General features: G+C 41.7%; 1 protein-coding gene across 1 annotated transcript in view; it reads left to right on the top strand.

Annotated features, from left to right (window-relative positions):
- The window catches only part of SYN2 (synapsin II), a 172,691-nt gene that overhangs the window by 47,214 nt on the left and 102,241 nt on the right, over positions 1 to 23,236 (top strand). The window contains exons 2-3 of the mRNA XM_061472945.1: positions 18,653 to 18,710; positions 20,610 to 20,701. Coding sequence (XP_061328929.1) covers positions 18,653 to 18,710; positions 20,610 to 20,701 — 150 coding nt within the window. The remainder of the gene's footprint in view (positions 1 to 18,652; positions 18,711 to 20,609; positions 20,702 to 23,236) is intronic.

Genomic DNA, 23,236 nt, shown 5'->3' on the forward strand with positions numbered 1-23,236 from the left:
AGATACAGTGGGCAAAAATAAGTAATGCTTAGTGTTCTCACCTTTTTCTTATCGAGCTGGATATTCACATATCTGCTCCTGGCAGCTTTTTGCCTTCAGCTGAGACAGAAAACCTTCCTTTAACCAAGGTCACCCATATTGAAATTACTTGTGCTACTGGTCCAAAAGATGCAATGCCTTCCTTCTGGGATGGCTTTGTGGTGTGACCTCTTCTGGTGTCATGGGAACTCTGCCCGTCTCGTTATTCAGAGCAGTACGGAAATGTGTTCTGTTCAAATTAATGGTCATGACCATTTGTCAGAAGAGACATATTCATGAGCTGCCATAAATTACTCTGTATGTATATACTTAAATGCTTGTTGGAACAGGGTAATAGTGATCTACTACTACTATGTTAACTCAGCTATAACCGACTCATAATTTATGTGTCCTTCTGAGGCACGAGTAGTGTGCAGGTGACTCAGGCACATGGTACAGCTTCTGCAGTGAGTCACTGGCAGAAATGGGGATGGAATTATGTTGGTTTCATATTTTACATAATCAAAACCTTGCATTGATTTCTTCTTTTCATCTGAGAAATGAATGCTTCCTGAAGTAATGCCATTCTTTTTCAATAGAGCAAGATTTATGTAGAGGGAAATAAATTGCTTTACCTAGGACTATACGTTAGGGAGTTACTCTTTCAGTTTTCTTAAGGGCATCATCTTGTTCCCTGTGCCAATAAAACGACGATTGGAGGTTTTTCCTTTGTTCTATTAATTGACCTGTGTGTTTGCGATGATTTTCCTGCCCTTTCTAGTTTCAACCCATGAATTTCTAGTGTGAAAAGAGAAAGCGTGTGTCCTGTAGTCGGATGTAGTTCAGAGCAAGGAACATGTCTAACATGTGAAGATCAGTTATGTAAACTGTGTGCTTTCATCTGGCTGAAGGATTGGCTTGCTTAGAAGTCTCTTGGAGAGAGCATGCAAGAGAGCTCTGTTGTTTGCATGGGTGTCTTAAACCTATGTCTCCTCCTCTTTTATATTCTTTTTAGCTTATTAGAAAGCTTTCTCATGTGTTTTGGCACACCTTAACCTTACTGCAGGTGAAGAGGAGCACAACCGTTATCCTCATCTATATTCAGCTGATAACTGAGATTTATTTAAAGGGCTCTTTGTAATGGTATTTGGGATTTCATAATGCTAAACTTTAGGTGGTGATAATGCCACTGATAATTCAGAATTAGTCTTTAGCCGCCTTTACCCTATGGCACTAAAAAATTCAGTGCTGTTACTCTGCCCTTATTCCAATGAAATCGGTTGAGTTTTTCTTTTCCATAGCTTTGTTTCAGTCTCCTGTCACAACACGGGAATAACTGGCTATGCAGTAGGCATTGAGAGCTTGTATTAGTTCAGATGATAAAGATCTTCAGAGAGTTGGTGAGTCACACCCCATGGGGAGCATTGGACTCTGCTGGCCTGGCATGAATTTCACTCTAGTAAATGTGTTTTCTCTGAAATTTGACTAATATAAGGAAATCCTCATTAAAAGAAGGCAATTGTTAAAGCCATTACACCCATTTGCTGTAGTGCTTTTTTATACTGCTCCTCTGTGGCTCCTTCTTCCTCTTCTGTGAAGTCCACTTGTCCAGCATTGTGTCCCTTCTTCATCGCCTTCCTTTGAGGGAGGGTTGATACAAAGTCATCAGTGGGTTTGTTTGAGCGATAGTCCCTGTTGCAATACTGGTACTTTCCTTCCAGACTCGCTCCTCAGTTTACTGAAGGTTACCTTTTCCTGCACCCTTATCTTCATGCCTGTCAGTACCCACATTGCAGCTTCCTTGTCATATTTGTGTGGGTAGTCCATCCAGTTCCCCCTGACTGCACAGTAGCACATGCCTGTACATTCCGGGGTGAATTTAATCAGAAATGGGAAGCCCAGGAAGAACACAAGTAAGCTTTGTGCAGAAAGCTGTAAGTTGTTGGTATAGCGGCTTAAAAAACCCAACCAAAACCCAGCCTAGTTATTGAGCTATGTATTTTTGCTATGTCTTTATTTGGAAGTTAAGCAAGAGGTGATGGAATGGTTGTTACCAGAGGTTTTACTGGGGTAATTTATGTTTTGTCCTCTTGGTGATGTGTTGCAAGATAGCACATAAGTGATTCTTGACTCTGATACAATACTTGCTCTCTAAAAGAAAACCAGAGGTTTATAGAGTCAGTAAAGGACAGGGGACATGCTCTTTTTGCAGACCTCTAAACCCACATATGCATGTGTATGTATATAATATATATAGGCATATACAGACATACACCCACGCTTCAATTTTAGATTAGACATCTGTTGTTGAAATAGCTAACTTAAAATGAACCTGAAGTACTGCAAGTAAAGTTGAAACTGCACAAACCTGTTACAGAATTCTTTGGTTGATTTGATGTAAAGTGCTTTGCTGACCATAGAAGGAGGGTGGAAGCAAGAAACCCCTCAAACAGCCTGAAAAAGAATAAAGCAGCAGAAAGGAAAATTAGTGTAGAGGAAATAGAACCTGAGGGGGGAAAGGAAGCTGGGAATGTGGCTGGTGGTGACTGCCCTGACACACTGTTGACATGGAGAAGGGGGGGAACATTGTTTTAAGGAAGACAGCAGAAAGCCCATGGGAAATGGCTTAGTCTGTATTTTATTTGTACAAAATGCTTTGCCAGCTGTGGAGGGGCTGAAAGTCTAAGACCAAGGGTATGACTTTTGTCCAGAGTAGCTGATTTTGATAGTAGGCGGCTCCACTGGTTTGTACCAGTGTCAGCAAGTCATTCAGCATGTCATCCTAAAAGATCTTCCAGGACTGCCCCGCGAAAAAGGAGATATCGATTAAAAGAATAGTGAGTTTTATCTATTTTTGCTGTACTTGTGAATTCCATGCCAATCTCTTCAAGCAGCAGTGATTTCAAATTCATGGAATAAGGTTTTGTCAATCCAAACTATATGGTTCAGCAAGTTGAAAGATTAAAACACATGTTCCTGTATCATCGAGGAAGCTTAACAGTTAATGAATATAAGGATGCATTTTTGGGGCCTGAGCTCTGTCGTTACTGCTCTCCAGTGAGGTCGTGCTGAGATCGAATTAGACCTGAGCAGTAGTCGTGGCACAGACTGCTCAAGTCACCATTGCATTTGCCTGACAATTGCTGTTCAGATCTTCAGGGTGGCCAGCACCGTTCACTGACTGTCCTGATATTGGGAGCACTCCAGATGTTCTTGCAAACATCTTCTTGGTTTAATTAAGGTTGCAGCTTTTGTAGTTGAGTCAAAATCTCAGCTCCCTTTTCAAGTAAATAGGCTTCCACTTCCCTTGAAGGAAATCAAAAGCACAAGACGAAAAAAAAGAACCATGTACACCATTTTCCTTAAAAGGTGCTTCTCTTAAAATTTAGGGATCTCTGAAGCCAATCTTGTGATTTTTATCAGGCCTGTGACTCAGATATTTTGATTATTTTTTGTATTCTAAGTTTTTGCTTGAGCAGATTTTGTCTTCCCACAGACTACCTCCCATCTGTTCAGGGTAATGGGTTTTCTGCCTAGACTCAGAAAGGAGCATATTGCAGGGTTTGAGTTGGAAATTTCATCTCAAGAAACCACTAGTCCTTGGAGTCCACTGAACTTACCAGGACTCCTCCATCCTAGGGAAATAGGATAAATAATCTCAGATCCTCTTGCAGGAAAATGGAAGTGAACCATAGGGCTGCCTACAGAAAGAGAAAGATGTGTGATGATGAAATATAAACTTTGCATAAACATCGTAATTGAGAGATGTTCGAGTTCTCAAGTCTTAAATATGAGGGGGTGGGTGGGAAGAAGGGAAAAGGACTAAGGATGTGTGAATCCAGGGATGAGACAGAAAGTTGTAATACCTTTTGTAAGGGGATAGTGCAAAAAACAAAGAAAGAAAAGACTCAAGTGATGCATTATTATTGTCTCATATTAGAACTGAGATAATATTGTGGGTTGGAATGAAGCCCTTAAAAGGACTTTCTTCAAGCTATCAAATCCAGAACAGATGCTCAAAAGATGATGATTCACACAAGTATTGAACGGGTGAAGTGTTTTAAGACTTGACCTTTACCTCTGAGAATGTGTTTTTAAAAAGCAGTGATGTAGAAATATTTGCATTTGCTGTTTCTGTTGCTTCATAAATCCTTCTCTTCATTTGCTGTGAAGGACCCTGTGCTTACCTTTCATTTCCAGCTTGGAAGCTCAGATGTAGAGGTCAGGAAGGGGCTCTTCTCAGTCTCACTGTGTTGCCTTGGATGGTGTTGCTCTGTTGCTTGTTTGTGCTGATGAAAATGACACAGTAATTCATGTTTTTCCAGTTAAAAAAAAATTCCTTGGAATAGCTGCATAGCAAGGCTCTGCTCTTCCACGGTTCTCTTCTTTTGCCTACTTTGCTTTGTGAAATAGCAGCTCTTTGGCTTGTTTAGCAAACGGAGGTTACGTTTGTTACTGCCTAGTGAGAGAAGAAGGCTTGTTGACCACACAGCGGCCCAGCCTGAGCTGTTCTATAGGCTCTGTACTTCTGGGTGTGCTGGAGCACGTTGCAGGAGCGCAATGTCGTTAAAGGCTATGGAACATCCTTGAGGAAAAGGGCAATATTAAGCTGCTCCCAGTTAGCTTCTGCCTCAGCAGCGAAGTGCAAACCTAGTCCAGTGTGTGACAAAACTGTGGAAGTATGAAAATACGGTGTTCTGGATTGCTTTGAGATATGCCGTCTTGCAGCAAGAAGTATGTACTAAGGATGAAGTGGGAGGTTAGTAAGGGAAGATGGAGAGGAGCAAGGGTTCAGCCGTCACCAGTCTGTTTCGTGTCCTTTCTGTCACTGAGGATTGTTGTCACAATGCTGACATGCAGTTACAAGGCCAGTTCCTCATTTGGATGAGAAAGAAGGATTCAGTCTCTTGCAAATTATGAAAATCGGGGAGTTTTGCTTAATTCTGTATTGTTTGTATGGGTATCCAATGGTAAACCAGACTAAAGATGACTGTGTGTCCTGTTCCTTCTTCCAGCTGAATGATGAAAAAACCAAAAAGGTCATAAACTGGTCCTGGGAATTCCTTTGTCTCCCTTTTACTGACATCTTGACCTGCCTTGTATTTATTTATGAGCGCCAGGTTGCCATTTCTCTTTCTCTCTAACCCTACCTGTCAGGAGATTTTCTGTGCTGGGGGAAGGAAAACCCTTTAGGGAATCTCATCTACCTGTAAGTACTTTTAGTAAAGAATTATGCCTGATTTGTCATTTTACTTTATTTATTTACTCTATTTTGCTTTCTTTTAGTCTCTCAAACTGAGGTCACATGTAAAAACTAAAGACATCAGGGGCTTTTGGCTCTTGCCAGCGCTGCACCCGTGTATCTTGTGAAACGCTGTGCTATAGCCTGGGCTGTGTTAGGTTCATCTGTTTTATTTTAATCTAAGGTACAGCTGACAAAATGCTCCAGCTATTTTTTTATTGCCCTCAGAAACGTTGTAGGAACAGAATTACAATTTACAGCAGGAGTAAAGAGATGGAAATTGCTAATGGAATTCCTTTTAGTTGCTCCACCTTTCTTTATAGCAATTGGTAGTTAAGCCACCATTGCTTTTAACGGACACTCTCTGACTGCGGAATCCAAGCGTTTTTCCCTGCGCGGCTCCGTTGTGCTGGGGCTGCAGCTCCCAGCAGATGGCAGCTCCTGACCGGAATGGGGCCGGGCTGCTCCCAGCCGCGCTGGGTGGCTGGACCTCCGCAGGAGCTCCGCTTCGCTTCCAGACCGTCATCAGCGCAGACGCTGCAGATAGGAAGCTTGGTTTGCTTTGCTTCCCTTTTCTAGTGTTTTTGGGCATTCTCACGGAGTTTAATGGAATCACTGGACATACAGAGTAACAGAGATGTGGATGTTTTGTCTGAAGTAATCCTGGTTGAATTGACAGAGTTGGAGATGCATTTAAAAGTGCCGGTGTCATGACACTCAGATTGGGGTTTGTTGATCTTGGTGAAGGAATCTGCACACTGTTAATGCATGTTACAACTATATTATCGAAAATGAGATCCACTAAAAATCTTTTAAAGTATCTTTTTACGTAAGATGCTGTCTCTAACTCAACAGTGTGAGTTTCTTTTGAATTACCTCCTGGAGAATGGGATGTGGCAAGCAATTCCTGAGAATGGAGAAAATCAGACTGCAGCAGCTTAAAGTGAACTTAATGAACATAACGCTCATCAGGTTTGTCGCTGGTTGCTATAGAACATAGATGTTGGCATAGAAAATCAAGCTATAAAAAGTAGTGGGGATAGGAATGAACCTCTGCAGTGGCATGCACAGGACCAAAGGCAGAAAATACTGACTTCAAAACTAGTCAGAAGCATTTGGCTGATTTGCTTTGAAAAAATTAATAAGCCATGTCTGCAAATCCCGGTGAATTCTCTTTTGATTGAGCTGTTAGCAGCGCAGGGATTACTTGCTCGTTCTCTTTTGTTCTGTTGGGTTTTTTCCTAGCTCATAACTGGAAAAAAAGATTGGGTTAGAGAAATTTGGCAGTCTGCCATTCTGTGGGATTTTGATACAAGAGCTGTCTCAAAGCAATCACTGATACAACTACAGACTAATTTGTGTTGACACAGTAGCAAGCTCGAGTGAGTGCAGCAGCCTTTCTTTCTTAAGCAAATTAAACTTGCAGAGTGGATACCCTGGGTCTGTAATTCTGAAAGGTTTTCAACACAGCCTCAGTTTTTGCCCCAACAGGCCTTACTGTGGAATAATCAAGAAAATATTCTGACTCTGAGCGCTGTTATTTGCTCATGTTTTGTTTACTCACCAGGATGATCAGCCTTGCCCACAGTCATAAATTCACCAGCAAAAATATTTACCAGTAACTAGCTGCAGATTTGGGTCTTACGTAAGGAGGGCTTGCACATGCCTGCTGTTCCCAGCTTTGCCAAATGGCAGTGTCTTCATGGGAAAAGTACTCCCCTCGTCTTCTCTAAGGACTCCCATCCAGATGAATCGGTGCCATGGACTGCAGACTTGTGGTTGCCCGAGGAGCCATTAGTGGGGAGGTGACTAATAGCATAAACTAGCCTTTTCCCATTAGGGACCCGAGTGGCCAGGTGTAGCCCACAGCATGACGTAGGGCTGGATCCAGTTCATCTCTTGGGCATCCTTGTCTAAAGTGCTGTGTGTCACCAGCTGCATGTAAAGCAGCTTTTCAATGGCACAGCTCCTGGAAAGAAGGTCTGCTCAAATCTCTGAGAGTGTGGAACAGCCTTTGCTATTGCGTGCAGGTCCTGTTCTCACCCTTATGTTATTTAATCCCATCAATGTGAATCCTTTAATCATGAAATGATTCCAGCTAGTGCTGTGCATTAGTGTGTGCCAAAAGAGAATGCTTGTTTGCATCTTGGTGGTTTCATGTCTGTTACACTGCCATTTTGGGGCAGTAAATCTGATATTTGACAGCGCTCATCTGGGATGGGGAAGAGATGTTGGAATACAGCGGTCAGCAGTTGCCTCCGCTCCTCACAGTGAGGTGCTGCCAGGCAGCCTGGGCTCTGCGGCTTGTGACGCAGCCTCAGCAGCAGGTTCTGCTCAGGAGACTGGCACACTGCTGAATTTCCAAATCCCAAGTTTGGGGTACGCTATACCATGACATATTTCTCCATTTCCAGAGCTGAACGTGACCCAAGTGTGATGCAGACCCTGCATGCAGTAGCCCATGCAGCTGTGCAGCCGGCACGTAGAACAGCGTGGGACTGGTTTGGCTCCAGCATTCATTAAGCACAAAAAACTCAGATCACTTTTGTTTTACAAACACTGAGGAGGGTGTGAGCAGTTGTGGGGGTTTGTATTATTGCAGTGCATAGCTGGACTGAAATGAATGTTGAATTCAGCTCCCAGTTAGATGCACTATAAGCAAATGAAGTGTTTGCAGAGCTGCTGACCTGTAGAATGTTATTATTGTGTATCCTGGTGGTGTTTCTCATCTTCAGTGGTTTCCCATTTGTCACAATGTCCTTGAGACTTGTGGTATGTCTGATCCCAATAGAAGGGACCATTTTATGAGCTGTTCCTGTGTCAGAGGTTCTGAAGCTATTCCCAAGGTCAGCTTCACTTTGGGAAGGGGTGGGGAATGATCCCAGTGGAGTGTATCAGTTGTGATGCCAGTTCGCTAGAGAAAGGTACAATTCGCTAGCTTCAGCAGTCCTAGGAAATTATTTTGTTCTCTAATCTGTAGTGGGAAGCTGGAAATCCTCAGGAGCCCAGCTCTTAGTTGTGTGACTTTTCAGAGAATATTAAAATCAATAAACCAAACAAATTTGTCTGTACTTAAAACACCCATAATGATTATACTTTTAAAGTATAGTATTAAAACACAGGGTGGTTAGTTTAGTTTCATAACATACTTGGGAAGCTTAATTCTGAGAGAAAGGGTTAGAGTATTGCTGAAATATATTCCTTGCCATACTTTCAGAAGAACCCATTCATGCACATTTTGCTGGGGTTCATAAACAAGTGCTGCAGTTCCAGGTCTTTAGTCACATAGCATCCTGTTGGAAACAAGTTCTAGTGGGGTTTCATTAGGGTAAAAATACCAATGTGACTGGAGCAGGGATGTATGGAGGTACCCGGGAGCTGGTAAAGCGTTACTCTGCTCCACTATTTCATGCTTACCTGCAGAATACCGCATAAAATGTGGTTAAAAAATGGTCAAAAAGTGACACTGGCTAAAGTATTTTCTACTTTCTTGGTCTCTTTTGTTGCTGAGCGTTATCGGTACAATGTGTTTCCGATGACTCTTGTAACTTGAGTACCTTGAAGCAATTGGTTTTTCATAGCAGCATTCTGGACCTTCCTCCAAAGCTGGGGAGTACATAAAATGCATGTTTCTGAGGCTCATTCTTCCATTGGAACTAATACATGATTTTTTTTGTTCTGCTGAGCACAGTGCAGGAAACCCAGGTTTCCTTGGGGGGGAATTGTATTGCGGGTACCACGCAGCCTTCTGACAGTGCTGGGAATCTGCCTTAGCGTCAGAGGAGACTGTCCTGAAGCCAGTGGAAACTGAGGGTGTGGATGTGCGTGTATGTGTGTATGTCCATTCAAAATAGGAAAGGAGCATTAGAAAGTGTTAGCAATTACTGGTAATTTAGTTCAGGTCAGCGTCGGTGATTAATATCCTTGTGGGCTTTTGCTATTGCTGCGTTAAATACACAAAGTGTTCGTGCTGTTAATATGCTTTTTCTAGTAGATGTAAAACTACTTATAAGTTAGTTTCATGCTTTGTGACATGCATAACACCCCTCCCCAAGCAGAGGCATACACCTGAGCTATGGCAGTGAAGTGTTCCTGCTGTTCCCAGCCCACTCCTGTGTGCGGCTGCTGCCTGGCCCTCGCTGCCATCTCAAAGAGGGGCTGATCCCATGCAGCTCCCTTAAAGCCGGGAAAGCCACGAAGATCACCATGGATCTATGTTTGTCTGTGATTGGAAGCAATTTTTTTAGCTAATGTGATATATATTTATTTCTACAGAAGAGGGCAGCAAAAGCCATATACTCTACTGCCTCTATGAAGATGCTAAACCCAGTTACTTCAGTAGAGGTATGCAGACTAGGTTTTTGGATTGATCTACTCAGAGACACAGGGCAGCACAGAGCTGTCTGAAGTATAAGCATAAAAGAACAAGTTCCAGCTGTGTGAAAAGAAATTGAAACATCAAAGGCTGGTTTACACCCGTTATTTGGGATTTTGATTCAGACGGGTCTCTAGTACTCCTGTAATGTGAGCTAGTGATAGAATTGGAAGAGACTCCAGATCTGTGTGATGGAGGTGCAGGGATCTCTGAGCCAAAGATCTTTTGGTCCTTAACTCATTTAGGTCTAGTTCAGCACTGGTGGGGCCACAGATGTATCATTGCAAGGCTCTGAAATGCCTGTGGGGGTCCAGTTGGGAAAAACAGCCTCAGGCTTGCCTGTGCTGTCCCTGCCCTTCTCTGCAAAGGCTGCTCTTTGCATTGAGCTGGATCTGTGTGTGTTTATAGACGTGCATATATCTCTAATAAGATCTGGCACCTGCAGCAATCCTTTCTTCTCCCATTACTCCTGTTTCCCCTAGGTCTTGTCCCTGTGTGGGGCTGAAGATTTAAGGTTTGACTGAAGACTGAAGGTTTGATGTACCGAATCTGGTTGAGCTGCAAACCGTGGGTGGAAGCCGTGTGCTGTCTCTCCCACCTTCTGTGCAGACATGCACGACTTGCACGCTTCCCCTCCTTACCTCGTGGTGACTGGCTTGCTCAGAATCTCATCTAGGAGACAAGCACAGTGTGGAGCTGTGAGGAGCAGAGAGGGTTTGACGATAGGGTTTCTGTATGAAGTGCAGGATCCTCACAGGTGGAAACTCAAACAACATGAAAGCCCGACATGTTATGTATGTCTCTGACCCTATAATGTCTCCAGACATAAATGATACACATTTTCTCAGCTCAGTGTTACACATCTTGCTTAGAGGCATTTAAAACACCTTAGAGAATTCAGTATAAATAGAGAAATTGAAAGGCAGATAAATTCCTGCTGAATGACTTTATCAATGACAGGATTCAGACTCAAGACATTTCACCCCGTGCTGGTTTCCGTAGCATTTCAGGTACTGTTGGGAATTACCTTTTGTTAGTGTGAAGCCCTGTTGGCTCACTGTGTTTGCTTTACCTCGGTAGGAAAAAGGCAAACTAAAATCTCTAGATGCTTTTTCTAGATGGTTTGGTTTTTTTTCTGTCATAAAGTGCCCACCAGTGGCTGCAGTGTGACGTTTTGAACGCTTACTCAAGGTAAGTCTGAGTGCCTTTCTGACCAGTGGAGCTGCTCGCTAGCAGCTTGCACTGCTTTATCTCTGTTGTTAACAGAATGCGAAGTGGGAAGAAATGGACTTCTTAGTTGGTATGGAGGCTTGGGAATGATAAAGTTCACTTTGTTACTTTAGCCTGCAGTGTTGTCACATTAGCTGTAGATGGTAAGATGAAGGAACTGGCAGCAACTGGTGTGGAAGGTAAGGTTTTCATAGCGCTAAGAACCGTTAAAACCTTCACCACTATTTAGAACCGTGGTGTTTTGGAATTTGGCGAGTGACGTTTTCCTGTACAGAAGCTGGGACTTTCTGTTCATCTCCTGAGTACAAAATATTTGTATAAACCTAGCCATGGGAAAGCGGTGCAGTTGTAATGAGTCTACCAGATTTGGAAAAGGTTATGATGTCTTGCATCACGTATGAGGTCTTCCAGTGAGGAGGAAACGAACGCTTCAAAATACTTTCATTTGTCATTTAATTTACCCAAAAAAAGCCCCCCCGAAATTATGTCATGGCTATAAATCTGGCACAGCAGTAACTGGCTAATGGTAAATATGACATAATTGGAGGTGTGGGATTCTGGGACATGACCAGAAAGTCAGACTAGCATTTGGTCATGAAAGAGCAGTTGTTTTGCCCGAAGTGGGCAGAAAAGGCAGCACATTCAGTAAGGCAGGCTGTTCAGAAGAGCAAGGGAATGTAAACTCGGATTGAGGAGGAGGAGGCACCTTCTTCTTTATTAGATCTGTAGTGGAAACTGTTCATGCCCATGACAGAGGGACAATTAGAAGGGATCTGGATTAAAACAGCAAAGGTGGTTCTCAGGGTGTGCTGTGAAAGAATAGAATGGCTCTGTTTGTTCAGATGGTCAGTGTAAAGGAGATAACAGAGTGAAATGTGCTAGGGGATGGGATAATTTGTTACAAAAGAAAAAGCTAACCATAAATTTTGAGAAAAAAGTTGGGGTTGCAGCAGAGATTGTGGAAGCCTTTGGAGGTGCCACATCTAAAGCTGTTGTGAAAATACTTTCGAGCAAGGGGGGTATGCAGCGTAGGAAGGGAAATGGAATAACTGCTGCTTAATAAGATTGTGTTCTTTGTTTCTAGGTTCTTTTTGCTTTGTTTTTTGGTAAGCTTTTAGAGCTGAACCTCTTTGGGCAGCTTCTCTACTGTCTGGGCAGGAAAATCCTCCACTGAGAAGTGTTTACTCTCTGCTTTCACATAAGTTTAGCCATCACTGGTGAAGGGAGTGGGAAGGGTATTGATTGCTGGGTGCCCCTGCAGAGGAAAGGCTGCAGGAGCTCTGCTGTCAAGCAAGTATTTAACAAAGTTCTTTGCTCCAAGTTACAGAAGTCAGGGAGGGAAAGCCTGGTACCAAAGGAGGAGTGTTTCTTGCAGGTTAAGTTTGAACTGCTCGAGTAGCTGTGCTTTCATGGTGCTCAATAAAGCTGCCAGGTCAGTAATGAAGAAATCCTGTGGTTTGATAGAATTAACCACGCTATAGCTTCTGATATTAGGCCATGTGGGGTGACTCCATCATATGCCAGGATACACTGGGACTGTAAGTGCTTGCTTTTGTTTCTGGTAGTTCTCTCCACCTGTTACAATTGATAGGATGGGTGTAGGAGCAGTAGAGTTGGTGGTTTCAGGTAAAGATACACAGTGAAATCTGAGACACATTGTACAGGTGGAAACAATATGATATGGAAGGAAAAATAAATGACCATGTTGTGCCATTGGGCACATAAAAAAATATCCAGAAATCATTTCTATTGTGGCCTCAGTAGATTAAAGAATAGTCTAAAATGCAATTGTTTGTGTGTTACCTTATTGGCAGGAGCTAGCCCTTTTTCTTACATAAACAGTATATTCTCCCTGTCAGAAGGCTAAGCTATGACTTAAAATGAAGAGCTGCATTAATTGTGTCCTGCCTGTGAGACTGGGAAGAAAAATGCTTATATGAAATGAATCTAATTTCAGTTATGCTTCGTGTGAATTGTCAGGTCACACAGTGAGTACTGGAAAGAGCAATCCACGTGTCCTTGCTATTCCAGTGCTTCTACTGAATACAACATTTCATCAAAGTGAGGGATGAACAGCAAAACCGAGCTGGCCTGGTATGAATGTGAGCTATGGAACCTGTTAAATAAGCTGTGCTAGTTCAGAGCCAAGAGCATGTGCTGCTGGTCGAATTTACAGCCCCTGGTAATGGAGATTATCGTTAATCTAATGAAATACAGCTCAACAGGGAGCCCTACTAAAACTAAGTCATGGATTTGCTACCTTCTATCACTTATTTTGTGGTGGTGGTTTGCTTTTAAGATGATTTCTGTGTGAAGTAATAGCTTGAGAAAACTGTTTTGTAAGAGTGAAATAGTGATTGAATCAAGTGCCAAAAGTATAACTTCACACTGCAGAAGAAGAAAATAGGTCTTTGCAGAATCTGAGTAACACGCAGAGGAGTATCAAGGTCTTCAAGAGAGAGGTTTTAAATAGGATGTTGGGGTTTTTCTTTAGGGGAGCCTCTTATCAGTCTCCTATTGAAGAAACATGAAACAAGTAAATTAAAGTCTATAAACCAGCATGTTTACAGTATTCTTAATAATGTCTTCTATTAGTCATGATAGCATTGTCATAGCAGTTCCAAAGGATGAGTTTTATTAGCTAGGCTGATGGGTTAGAAGACAGCTTAGTGAATGTTTGTACTGTCACACAGTTGCAGAGCCCATTGATGTTGATAGAGAAATTCCCACTGGCTTCAGTAGCTTGTGGATTAGATCACATAAAATGAAACCACTATGCAATATGGTTACTTTTGATAACGGTTTCTTACAGTTGTCATATTTATAGAAGTCTGCGTAGCAGTCTAATAAGCCCTCAGTGAAGGGAAGAAGTAATAATCTTACTGCTTTCAATGGTTCTTTATTGCAGCTTCATATGTATGCAGTCATGTTTTTAAGGCCCTTATTTCCTTGGCATATTCTTTTGATTTCATATTGAGAAGAAGTATGTTATCAGACCACACCTGGAATACTGGGCTCGGTTTTGGTCCCCACTATAAAAGGGTGTGGATGGGCTGGAGAGGTCCAGAGAAGGGCCACAAAGATAATCCACGAACTGGGCAGCATGTGAGGAAAGGCTGAGAGAGCTGGCTTTGTGCAGCCTGGAGACAAGAAGGCTCAGAGGAGACCTTGTCACCAGGTTCCAGTATTTAAAGTGTGGCTACAAAGAAGACTAGAGACTCCCTTTTTTACAAGGAGGCACACAGAAAAGGTGAGGGTGATGGGCACACATTAATCCTGGAAAGATTCTGACTGGACACAAGAGGAAGGTTTTTCACAAAGAGAACAATCAGCCATTGGCATCAGCTCCCCAGGGAAGTGGTGGGTTCCCCAGTGCTGGATACTTCTAGAGGTAGGGCTGGACAGAGTGCTTGGTCATGCTTTGCTTAGAAAGGTTGGACCAGATGATCCTTGAGGTCCCTTCCACCTGCTATTCTGTGAGTCTATGATCTTTCCATGCATATGGCAGTTGTAATGAACTAATTTAATTTGACTGTTATTTGTATATCTAGATGTATGTTACCTTCCCTGAATTGTGCTGTTTATAAACATCGACAGTCTGCAGTTTGTGCGCTCAAGAGGGTGCTGCTGTTCTAAGGGATGAGCAAACCTTTGCCCTGTTGTAGTAAACACTACAATTCTTTTGGAGGATGCAGTCTCCTTATTGACAGGGTTAGTATTTAGTTCCCAGTCCACTGTTCAGCCATGCCTGGAAATCGGTGGAAAACTGGAACTGATCCTGAGCGCAAGGGGTACAAAAGTGAGGTGAGCGCTGCCCTAGGCTGGGCAATTGCAGTGTTGTGGGGAGACTTACAGAGCAGTGGCTTGAGGGACTGGCCCCATGTTTCCTGTGCTTCTGGCTTTACTAAAGACTCTTGCCGATTAGCTCATCGTCGTAGTGTTAAAGAATGCAAACTGAAGGAGTATAAAGCTGGTGCATGTTAGGAAATGGTTTTCCTCTTGATTTTGCTGTCAGTCAGAAGTAGCACCAGTTTTAATGCTTCGTTTGCTTCCATGGAATGAAACCACAACAAAACCACCTTGGTTTCATGGCACAGCTCCATCCCATGGCGATGGATGTACATGCTATGTAGTTGAAGAGGGAAATATGTCAGATTCTTCTGTACATTTGAAACACTTTCAGCGATAACTACTTCAATCATTGTCCTTGCTAGAGTTCAGTAAGTAGTATGAGCTCATATTAGGCTGCATGTAAGGCAACTGTATATTCTGTTGTTTAATTTTAAATGTGCAAGATTTTTGTCCAGAAAATGAGTTATGAAGCAAGAAATGCAAGAGTATTTCACATATTTTGAAAAGATCCTGCCTTCAAGAGGTCACACCAGTAACCAATGCCACCACCAGTAACCAATGCCACCACCAGTAACCAATGCCACCACCAGTAACCAATGCCACCACCAGTAACCAATGCCACCACCAGTAACCAATGCCACCACCAGTAACCAATGCCAATAGGTGGCATTTGGTAGCAGCTGTCTGGTTTCTCCACATTCAGGCTTTGGAAAGCGACTGTTTGCGTGGTGGGTTTCAGGTAACTAAAGGTACCACTGTCTTCTCTTCCCTGCATACAATGCAAGAGCTTATCCACAGTGAGCAGCCAAACGTGACTAGAATCAAGTGGGTTTGCTGAGTTCATTCCTGCTGACAGCTGTCCTCATGCTCTTCTCAAAGGCCTTGCCCAGAGGTCCTGCCTTGGAAGCGTTGCTTCCTTTCTAGGGAGAGTCAAGATGCGGGTATTCCATGCTCACTGCTGGGAGGAGTGATCCATTGTAGCGGGAATGTGAAGCTACAGTTCAGTGGAAGTCTGTAGACCAACAGCACCAGAGAATTCTGTTCCCTGTCCTCTCCTCAGTAAACCAAATAGTGTGTAGTAAAAGCCTTGGTGATACAATTGCATGCTTCTTGTTGCAAATGGGAAATGACTCAAGCAGGGCATGAGAGTATTTTCCTGCTACATATAGTAAATAAATGAAAAGTAGGTTCTGTTTCACAGAAACTCATGCAAAGAGCTTCTTGGAGTTTGTTCTGAAAGGACCTGTTCTATGACCGAGTCATGACTCTGCTGTGAGACCTTTTTGTAAGGGTACCAATTCTTCTAGTTTGTGGCTCAACATTTGGAGAATTTCTGAGTCCAATACATTTTTATAGAGGTTGTTGGTTAAATCTCCTTTAAAATAAAGGCTTTTAAATTGATTAAAGGTCATGTTTGTTTTCAAGCCCCAGATTGCTTCACTTCAGTACTCTACTGTTTATTTTCAAAGCTGAAGTCATTTGTTGAAATGTGAATCGTGCCAGAGTTCAGTTGTTTAAAGGTTGCCTCATCTAAATGATGTTGAAGTAGAATGACTGAGTTTAAAGAAATAGCATCTCACTAAATAATGGTTAACTAATGTTTCAAGCACATTCCAATAGGTGCAATGGACTTCATGCTAAAGGACAGAAGAGCCTCTCTTTGGCTTGCTGTGGTTCCCTGGGTGTATTTCCTCTCTCGAAGTAATCCGCTGCTGTTGTTAGGGGGAGCATTGTGGGAGGGTTAAACTCTGCGTATGCTCAAGTTACTATTCAGCTTTGAAGAAACAGGGTATTACTCTCAGCTTGTTTTGCAGTGTTCCAGAAGCAGCTTCACCGTGACAATGATTCTATTATGTAGCAGACATAATTCTGTTTAAATTAAACTTGTGTTCTGTGACATCCAGTAATGCATTTCCCTCACCTGTTGCTGCATCAGAAATAAAATCTAGGAGCTCATCCTGCTCCCAGTAAAATGAAACAATAACATTACTGTTAAATTCCTGGGGATCAGAATGGGAGCTTTCAGTATTTTTCCAAGTGGTCAATATTAGTCTTCAAAGAGCCATTTCAGTTGTCCATTGTTGCTTTTCTCCTGAGGCAGATGTGATGTTATCTTTTAAGACCTTCCCCTCTGGTTTGGCTTTGGTGGACTTCTCAAAGAACAGGTGTCCTTGGGCTTCTTGGTCCGGCTGATGCTTCGATATAGACAGCATTATAAACTTAAGCCGTATCCAGACATCTTCAAAGTTTTTGAGATAATTTTCATATTCCCCATATGGAATGTCAAAACAGATTTGGAAAGAAAAAGAAGTGCTTAATAATAGTTCTTTAAGTTAGACTTGTGATACAGGATATTTAACTTCTGTTATTGTCAAAAACGATTGATAACTTTATGCTGAGTATTTGCCTCTTATAGTAAACTGATGGATGTGTATTTATTGCAAGAAACCAGTGTAAACCAGTAATGCGAATGCTTTCTTCACTGTTATTTTCTTACCAGATGTGTGTTTGTACAGAATTAATTGTTTGGCCATATTTACTGTGTCACTTCAGTAAAAACTCCTTTGCTTTCTACCATCCAGTATCCATTAATACCTAAGATATCCTTAAATGTGTTGCCAAAAGCAGTGTTTTCAGTTGATTATTGTAAAGTTTGGTTCTTCTACTGTTGAAATCAGTGGAGAAACTGTTCTCTGTCTCAGTGGGATTAGCTGATTAGCTCATGAGCAAAGAAGGTGTGAAGAAGCTGATAACCATATCCCTTTCCCAACCTCAGAGTGTTAGGGTAGTTCCCTTTTAATCCCCATTTAGTTCAAAGCAGATAGTGTGCTGCCTAAGGTATACAGCTGGTATTCCTAGAATGATGTCCACTTGTTAGGCCTGGGAGATTGGATCAGTGATTTCTGTTCTGTTACATCGCAGCCGTCCCTGGTACATAAGAATTACTCAACTCTTTCAGATTAATTACATTGTCTGAAGTTGTGGTCTAGACAAAGAAACACTGACTTGGTAAACTGGGGACAGATTCGGTGACAGCAATCTCCAGGACTTCTGATACTGTCTTTAAAAAGAAGATAAAGTTTCTGAGCATTGTGTTTCCAGTAAACGGTTTCCTGAATACATGACGGAGTAAAGGTTAACATGAGTGGATGTTAGGAAGTTGTTCACATGGAAATGAATTTCCACTGACGTTAACAAGAGCAAGATTGCATCTTTGCAGGGGTACTTATTTTTTATATATATATATTTTTATATAAATAACTAATTGTGAAATATGTGTATCCTTTAGTATACAGTTCAGTGTTGAAAATAACATTATGCTTTTTATCACAACATGTGGTTTTGACATGTGGCACTTACGGGTGCAAGTGTGAGAAATATGGATGAGGAAAAAAACATTCATGCTGAGGATCCAAAACTATTTGTCATCCCAAGGCTCCTTGCCAGGCTAAAGGGATGTGGCTCCCCAGGCTTTGTTTTAGGTCCAGTATTCAGGGTTTTGGCTAATGACTGTTGTGTTTTCAGGTAAGGTCAAGCTGCAAGGGTGGTGGTGCAGAGCACACTGCCATGGGTGTTTCAGTGATCTGGGTACCACAGAGGGTGGTACTGAGCAGCGGGATGACTTTTTCCTTTAGGACGGGTGCTGTATGTCTGGTGTGGTTTCTCATTGCCCTTGATGGCAATGATGGCATTGCCCCCATGGCAGGGGGGTTGGAACCAGATGATCTTAAGGTCCTTTCCAACCTTAACTGTTCTTTGATTCTATGTTAACGATACAAGGACATGAAAGGAAAGAGAACTCTGCATGTGTAGCAGGTCTATTTAATTAGCACTCGTGTAATTCTAGGGCACTGAAGGCCATACAGGAAGTGTTTGTGTAGCTACTGATAACAGATACATATATCCTTGATTTTCTCTTTCCCTTTTTCCTGCAGGGCCAAGGCTTTTCGTGGAAAAAAGGTCCATGGAGAGTATGACATAAAGGTTGAACAGGTAACTAAATGACTTAACCTGAGTGTTACTTTCATATTTGTGTATTTATGCAAGTACATGTATGTGTATAAGTACATACCTCCCTGGAGGTATTTAAAAGAAGTGTAGATGATTCTATGGTTTTATGTGGCACTTGAGGACATGGTGAAGGTGGCAGTGTGGGGTGTAGGTAACACAGAGTTGTGATGGGAAGCAGGGAATGCATCCATTGGTTTGCTTTGCTTGTGTGCATGGCTTTTGCTTTACATATTAAACTGTATTTATCTCAACCCAAGAGTTTCCTCACTTTTGTCCTGATCCTCTCCCCCATTCTTTACACCATTGAATATCTGCTGATGTTCTTGGCTTGGAAACGTGGAAAGCTTTGCCAGGGATCTTCAAGAGTACTGAGGGAGAGACAGGAAAAAGAAGACAAGCTATTTTGTCCCCAAATGCCATTCACACCTACATCAGACCCTGTGGCTGACAACACACACAATGTCTCTTTAGTATTGAGAAAGGGTCTGTGTAATCCTGGAGTTTCCTTCATATAGTCTCTTGTAGCAGCAGAAACACCTTCACTCAGTAAGGGATTGAAAGCTTCTGAGCCTTACTTATCACTTGGTAACATCAGCACTGTGGCAATCATATACAAATAGATATTTACAACTACTTTAGTGTTCTGCTATTACTGGAGAGCATTTTTAATTTTACAGCAACCTATCTTAACATGCAATATTTTCTATCATGTACTAAGCTTTTGAACTACAGAATCTATATTGTGAATTCCTGTTTAATATGAGTTAGTAACTGCGGAGATCAGTTCTCAGTCTCACATTAAATACGTTTTTAAATGATTCTTCAACATTGTTGGCACTTAAATAATTCAGTCTCTCATCATTTGTACTGATTTTGCCATAATCTTAATGCTGCCCCTTGTGTTTAAAATGCTGCAAGGCTTATCCTAGGAAGTATTTAAGTGTATGGAATTGAATGAAGAGATCTCCGTGCTTGAACACAAGCACATCCATAAGCTCTTGGGCTGGAACAAGAGTAGTCAGCACTTGCCTTAACTGAGCACTAAATTCTGAAAGCCTGACACAGATTTACTTCACAAGACTTTCAGTGATACCATTTTTCAAGAGGAGACTAATGAGAATTCTGACACTATTCTGTGTTAGTGTCCAGGATAGCAAAGACGCTTTTATTTATCCCCTAGAAGACACTTGGCTGCATTTCAATTTTTCAGCTGTGTAATGTTATTGTAAAGTGCCTTGAGAGTCTAAGCTGATGAAAGACTGTGGATAAATGAAAAACATCCTGTGCTTTCCTTTCAAATAACTGTAGATTCAGAGTATGGAAGTGATTCCCTTTACATTTCACATTTCCAGTGTGAGAAGATACTTTGAAAAAGTTCTTTACTTGCGAGTCAGTTGTTCATTGGCACCAGATCTTTTAAAAAGGATAAACGCATATAAAGGAAATAAAAAGGGTGAAGTATATGAAGAGACACAAAATGCTGTAAGAAAATGTTCTCTTTATCACATATTAATGTTGCTTTTGTACTGTTCTCTTCAGAACGCCAGGTGTTTGTTGAGTCTGTGTTTATCTCTTTGATAACCCCATACAAAGCAAGAATACAATCTCTGTGCTTGCGTGCAACATGGCGTGGATGCACTTGCTACCTTCCCACAGTCTTTTTTCATAAAGTCTTCTTTATTTTCTGTTTTCTTTGATTAGAATTTGTTCAAACGTGATGTGTCAGATGTGGCAAATACTGTTGGATTAATATCCTCCTGATGCTCATTATATTCCAAATGTATATTGTCGGCACTTCAGATGCTAATACTTAAAGGAAGGGATTTAGGAAAATAAAAGTAAAATAAACCAGACTGACTAATGTGAATTTTCTTTTCACAGGCAGAATTTTCAGAGATCAACTTGATAGCCCATGCTGATGGCAATTATGCAGTAGATATCCAAGTATTTCGAAATGGCACTAAAGTTGTCAGGTAAGAAAAGCTAAACTGAGTGACAGCAAAAGCATTGCAATGATAAAGTGTGCATGCAAAAGGTACTGATGATTTTCAGTGTATGTGCAGAATGGATTCTGACTGATGCAACACTCCTTGGTCGCTGGCATGAAAAGTGGTAAATAGAGTGTCTGATCAGCGCAGTTAAGTCCTGTTTGTGACAGGGGGGACTTCTTGATTGCATCAAAGATGGATTTGCTTGAGAAGAGAATAAAGTCTGGTATAAAGAATACATGATGGGGAGTTAGGGTTATTGATGGGGGTTTATCTTTGCTGCAGGATAACAGCAATCTTGGTGATTTTGTACGTGCCAGGCTGTTCCAAATGAGCAGTATTCATTTCCAACATGGAATAGTTTCTTTTGAAACAGGCCGTGTTGTAGCAATTCTCATAGGATAGTTCCTGGAATATCACCATCTGTTTGAAAGATTTCAGTTTAAAAGCCTGAGATTTCCCAGTAAGATTGTCCAAAAAGGATTATTCCAATTGAAGGCAGGGTAATTTTGCCTTTTCTTTTTTTTTCCTGTGAGGACATCAACAGCCTTGTAAATGGAAGGGGAGAAAACAGGAGTATGACTGGGCAAAGTAAAAGCTTAAGTAAGTAGTAGCAAAATTATTTCAGCAGTCCTATACCTAATTTGGGGGAATTCCTCCCATTTTGGCCAGTGAAGTTAAGGATGAGTTAAGTGTAGCAGTTGTTCATCTGAGCAGTTGCGTTTAGAAGGGTAGATCAAGCCCCTAAACAGAGATCTGGTAGTTTACTGCTTATGTTTCCCTTTCGGCAGGAGTCCAGGGGGCTGGACAGCACACAGCATGGCTTGTATCCTCCTGCTTTTGCACAACATCTGGCCAAATAAGAGATTAGGAAGTTTTTGCTCATTCACATAAACAAAAAAAGTAACCCCATTGAAATCAGTTTACTTTATGCTTTAAAACTCACAAGTGCTTAATCCCTGGTGTGTTCTAGAAATTACTGCAGTTTAATCCAAGAACCACATATGCCAAATAGACAAGATTATTTCTTTAGAAGAGTAAGAGATTTCAGGGTTTTTTTTTAGGGGTTTTGGGGTTGTGTTTGTGTTTTCATCTGGAGATACAAGTTTTTGGAGCCAGGAAACCTTGATTGCCGCTCCTTAGCGGCTTTTCTGGAGAGAGTTTTCCAAACAGAACAGAAATACTGAGGCCAAGTTAGCATCAAAACATGCCAATACTTACCGTGAGCTGGGAACCTCCAGAAAACGGCATCTACAAAGATGTGTGCTTGCAGTTTATGAGAAAACCTGGTGAAACTGCTGCTTGTGTTAACAAACAAATCCTGTGTCATCAAAGGGCTCCGATAATGAGATGACAAAGAATCTTGCCATTTTAGAAGTTTCATAGTAATTGAACAGAATAGGACTACCTGAAGTTGATAAATTCCACTCCAGTGTATGCATAGGTGGACCTGCTGGGAGAAGGGCATGCAGACATGATGCAGCTCTCTGTTTCTGCAGTAATTTACCTGGTGATACAGGACATTTTTGAAACACAGAAGGATTTTTCAGGATTGTTCTGTGGCTTCAGATGGGTGCTGGTCTTTACGTTGCTTTAAGCCTGGTTGGTTTGTGAAGTTAGTTGTCTGAAGCCTGAAATGTGCTCCTTCTGTCACTAAGGAATGCAGTTACTGGTGGATATTACTTTCCATGTTCAGCTGATAAGAAGCTTCACTGGAAAACCAGCATTAAATGTGGGTCAGACAGTAGGATCTGTGTCCTGATCTTTTGGTTCTGTCTGTCAGCTGTCAAGAGCAACGGGAGAAACTGCTGGTTCTGCTGGTATCAAAGTTCATTGAATATGGACTATGAGCCTATCACTAAAAAGGCATAAACACTGACTATTGAGATGAAAATTCTTTTGTTACTAATCTGAGGCCCACTGTGACCCTGTATCATAGATCTATGAGTAAAGTATTAGTTAGCAAAATCACTGACATCACAGTGACAGAATTTTGCTGTCTAGGAGGAAAAGGGGAACAGGCACCTGCTTGCTTCATTTTTGTGAATGAAAATCGATCCATGGAAGATGATACCTTCTGTTATGTAATGCTGCGATTTGGGATCTTACAAATGCTTAAGCCAGGATTAACATAGCTCTCATGACATTCTGCTGCACAGAGTCGTTGTGTCCAGCAGTAATCACACATCTAGAACAGTTACGCAAACGTATCATGTTCCTTTGAGGAGATTGTGCAAAACAAAATACATTCTTTTACTGTTGTTGGGTTTTTTTTATAAAGTATATTCCCTCAATTCCCCAATTGTTTCATTAAATTGGCACTTTAATGGCCACTTCCTGTTCTTTTATTGAAAAACACAGCTCTGGCTTTGAGAGGATGAATAGTCAATCCCCTGAGCACTGCTTGAAATGACAGAGGTGATGTCTTCTTGCACCAAGTGGTCTGCAGTTCTGATGAAGGCATTATTAGTCCTCCAAGGATTATGCTCTTGCTGTGCTCCTCAGTTGAGTTGCTTGTTT

This window comes from Pezoporus flaviventris, unplaced genomic scaffold (assembly GCF_033815535.1).
Source record: "Pezoporus flaviventris isolate CSIRO_AGI_PZ_B2104156 unplaced genomic scaffold, CSIRO_AGI_Pfla_v1 ptg000073l, whole genome shotgun sequence".
Classification (NCBI taxonomy): domain Eukaryota; kingdom Metazoa; phylum Chordata; class Aves; order Psittaciformes; family Psittacidae; genus Pezoporus; species Pezoporus flaviventris.